Source organism: Ailuropoda melanoleuca, chromosome 15 (genome assembly GCF_002007445.2).
Source record: "Ailuropoda melanoleuca isolate Jingjing chromosome 15, ASM200744v2, whole genome shotgun sequence".
NCBI lineage: Eukaryota > Metazoa > Chordata > Mammalia > Carnivora > Ursidae > Ailuropoda > Ailuropoda melanoleuca.
The window spans coordinates 45,564,413-45,576,040 of record NC_048232.1 but is presented as its reverse complement, the minus strand read 5'-3'; the positions used below and the strand labels follow the sequence as shown (position 1 = coordinate 45,576,040).

The 11,628-nt window shown below is 40.0% G+C and overlaps 1 protein-coding gene across 1 annotated transcript in view; it reads left to right on the top strand.

Annotated features, from left to right (window-relative positions):
• Positions 1-433: 433 nt before the first annotated feature.
• PTPRR (protein tyrosine phosphatase receptor type R) overlaps positions 434-11,628 on the top strand; it is a 260,911-nt gene continuing 249,716 nt past the window's right edge. The window contains 1 exon segment of the mRNA XM_034644175.1: positions 434-861. Coding sequence (XP_034500066.1) covers positions 804-861 — 58 coding nt within the window. The 5' untranslated portion in view covers positions 434-803.

The window sequence follows — 11,628 nt, the reverse complement described above, 5'->3', positions numbered from 1 at the left end:
CCCCAACCCCCAAGGCAGGGCGCTGAGCAGGTGCTGTGGGAAAGCTTTCCCAGGCAACCCAAGGTGCTCAGCAAGCTCAGCAAGCAGAAAATACCACCGAATACTCTATCCTTGCAGGCAGCCCTAGGAAGTTGGTCACTCTTCGGCCAGCCGTGACCTCTGTCCACGTGCATTGGAAGGAGTAGGGTGGGTCTTGAGGTCCTCCGGTTCCTCCGGACAGGCCTTCATCGATCCTGCCCCACCCACCTCCAGGTCGTCGACCCATTCTCCCTGATACCCGCCGCTCGATGTCCCCGACAGAAGAGCCAGCCCCCCGCCGAGGAGCCTGCCCCCTCGCAGCCGCCGCGAAGACCCGGAGAAGTGGAATTTCACTTCGAAACTCCGTGCGACGCGAGGGCCAGCGCTGGGCATGCTCAGTAGGCGCGGCGCGGCTGGCTGCTGCCGGCGCTGTGCTGGCCCCGCGCGGAGGGCTCCAGAGCTGGCGCGGGAGTCCATCCCGCCTTCTCCGCGGCGGCGGCGGGCTTCCAGAAGGCCGAGCAGTAGCCGCCTCCGAGCGCCTCGCCCCTGCCCTGCTCCGCCCTGCTCCCTCCTCCTCCTGCTCCTCCTCCTCCTCCCTCCCTCTCTTCGCGAGGCGAAGCTGGTGCTGGCTTCTACCGGCGCCACAGACCGCTCTGCAAACCCAGCCAGGACCTGAGAATGAAACCCGGAGACCAGAGGACCCTCGGCGGTGGCTCTTCCTAATCACACTTTGCCTGAAGTGGGTTCGTGGCGGAGTTCCTCCTCCACCGCTCAATGCAAACACCATGCGGACAGCAGTCAGCTTCCCTGCGCTGTGCCTGCTTCTTAATCTTCACGCTGCAGGTAAGGGGTTGCGGGGCGTAGAGCTGGAGCTGTGGATGAGCTGGGAAACTGCACATGCTTGAGGACTCTAGGAAAAGCTTCTTGCCTCGCCAAGAGAAAGCAGGACAGTACTGACAGGCATGGGGTGAGGGAGTTGTGCACCTGTTGGAAGACTGAGGCTGAAAACTTAAGCTAAAATCAGCTCTTGGTATGTCCTTACCTGGTACGAATAATAGTGAACATTTTCAATATGAACACAGGTTTGCTTCCCCTTCCTTTCCCCTCCATGTAGACTCCCTGATCCTGTTTCTAGGCTATGCACTTGACTGCCAGTTTTTCAGGAGACAGACAAGACATCCTGCTGGATGTAACCTTTTCTACTGCAGCGGCTACATCCATAAGGTCCCTGGGTTTAGCGAGAGCTCACAGAGATGCATTGGCTGCAACCTGAAGGACCACATCTCCGCCCAAAAGATCGAAATACATGTTTCACGTTAATGATGCCGCTCCAGGCTCCTTTGGCCTCTGCTCTTGTCGCTCGAATTTTCTAAGCCAATAAGAGGAAGGAAAGGTTTAAAATAGGACCCCCTCTTCTCTTTCAGCATCATGGTCAGCGTCCGAGGGCACCAAACAAAAACCCAATCACAGTTTTAAGGCTGACAATCCCGGGGTAGGCACTGCCCCTGGGACAAATTTGGTGAGGACTAGCCAAGAGTGACAGTGAGACTGTGCCCAAATATAAATATATTTGATATCAGAACCAGTATTAGATTTTGAATGGGAGCAAACCTTAGGGAGTACCTGGGGAATTTTATATGCAATGTCACTACAGATCCTGTTTTTTTTGGATACATGCAGCCTCTGTGTAAGGCAAGGACTTGCTGGACTGAATCCTTTATCATTTTTACACACATATATACCAAAATAGAATATGGCAGAGATTTTAGGCACCCTACTGCGACAGCAGTTGTCCGTGCAGTAGCCCTGTAGCAAGCAAAGACTAGATATTTTACCCGAGTTTGCTTGTCACCCAGTCACACATATTCATTCATTCCTTCAGCTAACATTTATTGAGCATGTATTATGTCCCAGGGATAGTGAATAAAAATAATGGCTGCAAAATTACAATTCTTGTGGTTTCTTTTAAAAAGGAGTGGGTGAGTTCCTTTCCTATGTGTGCAATAATGAGAGTGAAACATGGTACTTTCTTATTTCTAGCCCGTGCTATTTTAATGGACTGTGAACCTCTTGAGCAAGTCATGCACAGGAATATTAAGGCTATAATTAAATACACATGTTAATTATTATAATTGTGATGTTTTATTGTGAAATTTTCAATAGTTCTTTGGCACCTTTTGAAAACTAGCAAATCGCTATATGACTTGGTCATTAAATTATTTGGAAACAGCTGTAATACATCATTTTATTACCATATACAATTCTTTAAATGTTGAAATTTGGGATGAAAAAATACACATTGGGCTGAATTTTATTACATTATTATGTTTAATGCTAGCACTGAACATCCATTGCAAAAAAAAATTTTTTTTAAGCCTCAATTCTTACCAAGTTCAGGAAAAATGTCAGTGTAGTTATTTTTTTTAAAACTAATGTATAAGAAATTCTAAAGATTCCATTTAATATACTTTGAGTAATTATACCTTAAAAGTTATAAATAAACTTAATACTAAGCAGGTGGAAAACATTTCTAAATTTATTGTAGGTGAACATTTGGGGTGAGGAAAGTAGAGGACTTTTGTTCATCAAAAGAGAAACCTAGAAGTCTATAGCCCTAGATTATACCTGGACCTCTGCCAAAGGGTGTATTACCAAAGACAAACCAATCCATCTCTACTTTGACTTCTTAATTTGAAAAAAAAAATATTCAACCAATTTGAAATTAATAAGGCGATGCATTGATGGGCTATCATTTTCAGATTTCAGTTGCAAGATGCAATATGGAAATTAATTATATTCATATTTAATATCGTGCTTTTGATAGGTGTTTTTTCGCAGCAGATTGCAAGTTTAATATTGTGGTTGTCTTGCCAGTTTCATTTTGAATGCATTTTAATTTTAAACAGCAATTTGTGGGTCACAAGCTGTCATCAGATTAAAATTCATCACAGTTATTTAATAACATTGTTAGGACTTTCCACTGGAACTGAAACAAACACATACTTTTTGATCTAAGCTCTTGTAGATTTGGGTAATAAGTAAGTGCGTGGGAGGACGAAGATCAAGAAGTCATTGATACTGCTACTTGTTGAATGTCTGAGTTTGTTTCTTTTACAGAAGACTCTAAGGATAGAAGTGGGCTTCATAAAGAAGCAAAATGAATTCTATCTTTCTAGTCCTCTTTACTGAAAAGCTAATTGATCCATTTTGGTTATGCTCAGGGTGCCAACAACTACTTCACGCTGGTGGAACTGATGACACGTTAGAACCCTTTAGGGATGGGAGAAATTGGCTGACAGGATGTGAGTGCTTTTCTCAGTTATACTAGGACTTGTCACTTTCCAGATGATCATTCGCCTAATGATAAGATAGCAAATTGTTTTCAACTTGAGTGCTATCTCCAGTTATTTGGTCATGATTGCCTGAGACACTGTGCAAAATAATAAACAAGCAAGCAAGTAAATAAATAAATAGTGACCAACCCTGACCAACGGGCTCGATAGGGAAAAGTACTATAGTCTGTTTGTTATGTCTATGAGGATAAAAAGAGGACAAGAGGTACAATACTGTATAATTAACATCTCAAGGTAAAATAATCCTAATAAATTACAGAGCATAGAGCTTGTTACATAACCTAGACTCAACTCTTTCCATGGCAGCTCATTTTCATAGATCTCTCTAACAAGAAAAGTTATAGTTGTTGTCCATTCAACCGCTTACTATTCCAGTAAGAAAACTAAGTTCCAGTAAATGGTAGACAGTCTTTACTTTACATAGTAAAGAGCCAGTAAACAGCATGGTCAAAATAAAAACCCATGTGTTCAAACCTGTGACTATGTACTGTATGAAATCATATACTGGTTCTAATAGGAAAGGCCACCATCGAGTTACTGGTGTCAAATCCTTTTTACCTAGATGTCCTCATTCTTTTCTTTTTTTTAAGATTTATTTATTTGAGAGAGAAGGAGGGGCAGAGGGAGAGAGAAGAATCTCCAGCAGACTCCCTGCTGAGCGCACAGCCCCATGCTGGGCTTGATCCCATGACCCCCAGATCATGACTTGAGCCAGAATCATGAGTCAGGCGCTTACCCCACTGAGCCGCCCATGTACCCCTAGCTGTCCTCATTCTTTATTCCTTCTGTGAACCCATGTAATACGTAAACACCAGTTGAAAAGACTACTTCAGGAATATCTGAGAAGGTGTGCCCCAATAATATTGATGGTACCCCAAGATCCACAAATAGCTTATTTCCTTCAGTGTTTTTTTTGTCTTTCTTTACCCAAAAAACTATGTTCTGATATTTATTGGGTAGTATTTTAGTTGCAAAGGAGTGAAGGTCTTGGAATATCTTAAACATTCTCATGTAAAAGCTTTGTTTTTTCTAGTGATTGTTTTGCTAAAACACACACTCTGATTTCAGTGCATTACTCTCTCCCTGAGCTCTGGAAAAGTTTCTTTCCAATTTTCACGTTGTTCTTCCTGTTGAGCCTTCTGGATGGCACAAAGATTGCCTTTGAAGTGTCTCCTGAAGATGTACCTTCTCTCTCAGAGAAATGCATCGTCAAGGTCTTTAGTCTTTGAGAAAGAAGGAGTCCTATGGTGAGACCAAAAGGATCAGGGAAGTCATTTGTGGAAGCACCTTCCAAAGAAAGGGTAGACTGATAGGTAGGAAAATAATATGTTATTCTTGAAGATTCTAAGGTGTCTTCTCTCAGTGAACTCCAGAATCCATTTTTCCTGTTCAAAATCACTCAACACAATCCTCACACCAGCCCAGGTTCTACCGTATCCTCTTCCCCCATTATCTCTCTGATATCATCTCTCGCTACTTTCTTCTTTTTTGTCTCTCTCCAGCCACGTTGGTCTCCTTGCCATTCTAAGAAGATGCCAGGGACTTGCCCCCCTCATATGTTTTGCTTTTTTCTTTGGCTGAAACACTCTTTCCCCAGTATCTCCATGTTTTAATCCCTTAATTTTAGGCCTTTATTCAAATCTTACTTTCTCAGGGAGGCCCTCACTGACTATCCTATTTAATATTTCATCTTCTCCCCCCACAAAACTTCAATACCCCTTCCCTGCTTTACTTTTTTCCCAGAGGTTTTTCACCAACTTCCATATCATATATTTAACTTATTTGCTTTGTTTACTGTGGTTCACCCTTTCCCCAGTGAAATGTAAGCTCTTTGAAGGCACAGATATCTGTCTGTTCTGTTTACTGCTGTATCTATGGCAGATCCTGCCCAGCCTAGCCCCTGGGGCAGTGCCTGGCATAAAAGCTACTAAAGATTTTTAAAAATATATATTGAATAAATAGAAACAACACAGTGATATTTCTGGTCTCTCCCTTTTGCATTTAGTTTCTTCTTGGCACCCATGCAAGGCACACTTAGTCAACTTAGCCACTTCTAGAATGGACTTCAACAGAGCTCATTTATCCACAACTCAAGTTTCTCCCTAGGAGCTCACATGCCCAGGGAACATACTGTCTCAAACAGACTTTTCTACCATTGTGAACTTAAGGACAACATGGGACGGGCTTGCAAGAGACCAGAACTACAGATCAACTCAGTGGCAAAGTCCTTCAAATTGATTGCCAGAAGCTGTGCAGCTCAAATGCATTGTTGGTTCATTATATTTTCAGTCCTTCGTGAAATGCCTCATACATACATGTAGGAATGGCTATAGTGATATAAAAGTGATATAAAAGGATTTATTTTATAGTGATATAAAAGGATTCATACAGCTAATTTACAAGTAGGATTTAAAGCCCTTGGACAAACCTATCTGCTTCTTTGGCACATAAAAGGCACACATATACGTATACTGAACATCACAGGCTCCTATCACCTTGGAGATTACATGTTCTATTAGAGATCATACCCTGAGTAGTGCCTTGTAAAAATTCTGGAATGCATTGTCCATATTTGGCCTCCTCTTTTTTGTTTCTCATTTATTTCTCTACCAACTCCAGTCCTCATTCTATCATCCTCCTTATGGTATGTTGAACATAATTAAGATATCTTTTTCTTGCCAATGAATATTTACAGCATTACTCAATTTGATCTCCTTCTGAATTTTGAAAGTTCTCCTCACTAATTTCCATTGGATGACCACTACTTCCTGGCTTCCCTTTTATCTCTCCAGCCATTCTTCAGTTTGTCCTATTAGGTCTTCCTCTGAGTAGTATTTAATGGTTAGTGCTTTCTGGAATTTAGGTGCCTCCTTTTATTTCCCTCTCTGTACAATCTCCCTGAATGTCATGTCAGAGATTCCTAAATCCATATTTTAATCTCAGATATTTCTCCTGAACCCCAATCATATAGTTACCATTACCTAAGAGTCACTGGATATCCCACGAGCATCTTCTATTAATCTTTTAGTACTCAGCATTCCCATCACAATTGCTCTTATTTCTATATTTCCTATCATTGTGAATAACACCAAGATCCCCCACAATCACCCAAGCCTGAAACTGTTAACTCATCCTGGACCCCTCCTTTGCTGCTTTCATCCATAAGGTCACCAAGTCTTCTCCACTCTCCGTGTTCATGTCACTGCCTTGGAGTAGGTCCTTATTTCTCATATAGTATCTCACATAAAACTCTAAAAAAAGCATACCTGGTCATGTCCTCCCCTTGTGAAATTCTTTAATACAGCTATTTCCTTCTTTTTTAAAATAAAACCCAAAGTCATTAGCAGGGCAAAGTCTTCTACTCTCAGGTCTTCCCTAATTCCATTTCCTAGAACTGTATTTGTTGCCTCGTATGCCATCAGTAAATGTTCAATGAATGAATAAATATATTCCGGATGTATTAGGCAAAATAAATTCTAATAAATTAAATTACATTGATGAAAAGATTACATCTCATCTTCATAACCATAAAGAGTAGAATTGATTCTGCTACTGCTCCCTCAATCCAATTTACATGTATTGGTTACAAAGAAATGAAAATGAGACAGAAAAGCTTTCATTTAAGCATAGTCTCTGAGATAAGTTTGTGCGCCATGGGCGTGACGATAGTTGTAGTGGAGTTGTGTATCGAACTCCACCTAGTTAGACATTGCTATGTGAGTTTCTCGTACTAGATGGATGGGAATAAGTTGAACGTCTTTATTTTAGATCAAGGAATTAGGCAGGATACACAGCTTGATAGTTGTGCACTGAGCGGTAGAACCAGAGCTCTGAACTCTGGTTACCGATTGGGCATCATCTCTCTTGGAATAGCAAATATGAGCCACTTACCCGTTCATAATCAGGAGGGAATGTGAGTTAGTGGGTTCCATATATCAAGACTCCCAGTAATCCAATCTTCCTTCCCTCCCCCAAACAAAAAACAAACCATCACAGAAAATTTGGGAGTATTTGGATGGTTGTATACATTTTCTTTCTCTCTTTTTATGTGTAGACAAATTGTTTATAGAACCATAAAGTTTTGGGATACCACACATTTTTTTTCTGATGGAAAAATGCTACACCTAAAGAGAGACATGCTTACATCTGAAGAATGGAGGCTAGATTTTGAATTATAAAAAGTCACTTTTTATGAGATGATGGGATCACACATCAAGACCCATTTATTGCCATTAGTACTAATGATAACATGGATGTCATATTTTATGGTAAGTTTATTGTTAAATCTTTTAAAAGCTGTTTATAAAGTCAAATTCAAAAGGTAGAGAAAGCCATTTTTCCCTTTAAAAGGGGATTTTGAAAGATCCTACTTGGCCCATAAATGCATTCTTCATTTGCAAAGCACTTACAAATGCTGACACACTCAGAGTTACACTGATATTTCCCAGCATAAAGGATTTTAATAGCTTTGAAAAAATATTTAATGGCAAATTATTATTTTAAGATCAAATTTCCTAATTCCTTTTCCCCAAATAACATCACCATAACGTGTCTGTTATTGTGATGTTTGCCACAGAATGACAATTAGCAGATTTATATTGTGAACATTATTAGCACTTCCCATTTAAATAATTTTTTACTCATAAGGCTATCAAGACTTTGCTCATAATCAAATCTCGTTTGATTTCTATTTATTAAGATGTGGGTGTCCCTTAAAATTGCAGCCACATGGACCAAAAACAAAGCAAAACTAATTGTTTACATGATGCAGCAATCTAGATCAATATATTTAATTGCACTGAAGTAAGTGCCAAGTTTGGTGAGGACATAAATTATTTTTTTCCTAGTTCAGACCTGAAGCAGTGCCCATGTCCTGACTTAAATGTGCAGAATGGATTAAGGCAGCCCTAAGCTACTGATCCTTGGAAAAGAGCACAAAATGAACACAGACTAAGAGTGTCTCACTGGCCCATACAGCAGCATGTACAGAGCAAGATTCTACTGCTCTTTCACTGTAGTAACACCCCAACTCCTGATGGACCCTGGAGGAGAAATCAAGCATCATGCATAACTCTGATCACTGGGTTACTGGGAAAGATGCTTAATCCAGAGTGCTGAACATAATATGGTGAGTTAGTTTGGAAGGCCATCAATCCATTAATATGAAGGCGTGGTTTTAAGTTATAAGCAATTTACTTTCTTTGCCTTATTGAGTCAAGACAGTATTTCTATTCTCCCTGGAAGAAAATGAAATAGCTTAAGGAGAGACGTTAAGACAAAATTGAAATGAAGGGGAAAATGCCATATTTTTAGACAACCTTTAGCAGAATATCATAGTAGTTAAGTGCATGGATGTTGTGATTGGGCTCAACTCCACACACGATCACTTTCCAGCTCTGTCACTTAGGGCAAGTTACTTAATCTTTCAAAGCCTCAATTTTCTGTTTTTATTTTTATTATTTATTTATTATTACTTTTTTAATTTCTTCTTTTTAAAATGGAGATTATATACTATGGAACTGTAGAGTTGTTGCGTATTAAACAGGACAATCGTAGTAAGTGCCATGTAAGTACTAGGTGTTATTTGATTAGGGGTAGGAGAGGTCAGGTGACAAACAGTTGATTGGTATCTGGGAACACTTGCTACTCCAGATAAGAATAGCTGTTAATTCCATGGTCCTTTCCTAGAAGATGTTCATTTTTCAAAGAAGTATGACAGAGCAGCCCCTTAGACCAGTGATATTAATTTCAAAGGATGAAGGAAAGGACTAAGACAGAATGGAATGGAAGTGTTGACTTAATGGGCCTACCAAGTGCCCTGCAAATCCCTAAATGCAGGCAGAGGAGACCAGGGCAGGGATCTCTTCAAGTGGCCGCTGGGGACCTCCTGCCTCACCCTCCTCCTGCCCCAATATCCAGGCATTTTCATCTCTGTAATATCAGTACTATGGCAATATTTTAATTTTTGTATTTTCTAATGTTCATTTTGCTGTGTTTGAACATAATTCTTAATCCGTGAGAATTATTCTTGAAACACATTTTTTCTTGGTCTTGCTATTGGATCCCAGCTTTCAAGTCATCTGGAGAACTCTACTATAAAAATGATGGAAGTGGGGCACCTAGGTAGCTCAGTCAGTTAAGTATCGACTCTTGGTTTTGGCTCAGGTTATGATCTCAGGGTTGCAAGATGGAGCTCTTCAGGCTCCTCGCTCGGCGGGACATCTGCTTGAGATTCTCTCCTCCTCTCCCTCGGCCCCTCTCCCCCACTCACGAGCACACACTCCCTCTCTCTAAAACAAATAAATAAAATCTTGTTAAAAATGATGGAAATCATTTATAATCTCTATAACTTTATAAATAATAATATTTCAGCTGTTTGCATAACAATAACTGAAAGATAAAAGATTTTATAGATGTCCTACTTCATTACTCAGCAAGTGCATGTGGAACTCAAGTCCTATGATTTCTGCAAAGGGTGGTATTTCTCAGCTTTCCAGCCACCTGATCATTTTTCTCTACTTCTGCAGAGGGCATATCTTGATGAAGTTCTTCTCTTAATGGCTGTGTAGAATTTAAGAGAGAGCAGTACATACTCCTGTCGACCTCTCCTGCAAACATCCTTCTTCAGGAACTGGGGGGCATCTGACTGCATCTGTCTGAACTGACATGAATCACTTCCTCGGGCAGAGTCTGAGTCCAGTGGTCTCAAACCCATTCCTTCCTTATGACTTACGTCTAGTCACATTGTCCCAAAGGGTACTGTCCTAACTGTATTATGTTCTACTCTGTAACATATATTTATCAGATGAAAAATAACTCTATTAAGGCTGGGCAGAAATCAAGAAACATGAGACTCGCTTATTGTAATTTTGCCACCAGCACGTAGCACCCAGTGGATTTTTCCTGAAATGACAGTCACTTCTGTGACTCCCGAATGGAGTTTGCCATTGCACAGCTCAACTTTGGGTGGATAAGATAAATAGAAAGAAGTAAGTAGTTACAGTGGGTTGGAAGTGGGAGTAGGAACTATGTTTTCTAATGGAATATTTGAAGAAATGTGAAGGAGTGTTTATATCAAAGAACATACAGAAAAAGTTTACAAGATGCCTTAATTAAAATCATCCCTTATTTTTGTACAGTTCAGATCCTCTCCTACAGAAAGAATAGAGCCAGCTCTATGAAAATAGACTAATTACTCTGGTATTTAAATTTTTTTTTATTGTAGATATACTAGACACATCACCAGCCAAACATGTGAAACATTTAAATAGTCTTAGAGAATGACAACACCTCCTCATGGGATTATGTTTTCACATCCTAGAAACCAGCGCACAGACTAGATTTTAGGAAAACCATTCCTGGAAGGAGGTGTTCCTTCAGTGACAAACTCCTCCAAGTCTTCTGGGGGCGGAGGGCCGTAATGGTTTATAATTTTTATAAATTCAATCATTATGTTGTAGAAACTCTCATTTCATTATTTTTATTTTTTTACTTTTTATGATATAATTGCTCATTTGAAGATGAACCTTTTATTGGTCAAACTGGTTGTTGTCAGGATACAAGACAAAACAAATGTGTGTACCTATAAATATATACATACATACATGTATGTATGTTGTTAGAATGTAGCTAAGACATACAAGCTGAATTTTATAAAACTGGCGTTATAGATAGACAGAACCATAATGGACTCTTTCCAACACTGCTGTAATTTTCTATTAAAAGACTGGTAGGATTGACCATGTGTTATAACTGGGAGGTTATCCTAATGGACCTCAGTCATCACATGTTGGGAAGACTGCGGTATACATCAGGAAGATTCAGGGTTGTTACCGTGGGTCCTTATAGCTGGAGATGAGCACTGTGGTGATGTCTTGTGTTAACCATTACCAGTGGAATTACAGAACAACTACAAGAATAGTTTTAGTATTGGCCTCCTTGTATCCAAGGATTTTGTTTCTGGAAATCCCTGCCCCTGTAAGTTCCCAAAGTCTTTTACTGTATTTGGTCTATTGATCTAATTGATTAGACCCAGAGAAAAGTAGTTGTCAGTCACAGTACACATGGACATTGGAAAGAACAGTGGCGAGAGCTGAATGACACACTTAATGCCTGGAAACAAAACTTGAACAAAGTGAAAAACAGCCTTTTGAGTCTTTCTGATACATGAATGTTTATGCTATGTGTGTAGTTTTGTTCTTTTTGGAAAAATTCTAAATCGTAACAAAACATTAAAAACTGAAGCTTGGCTATAGTC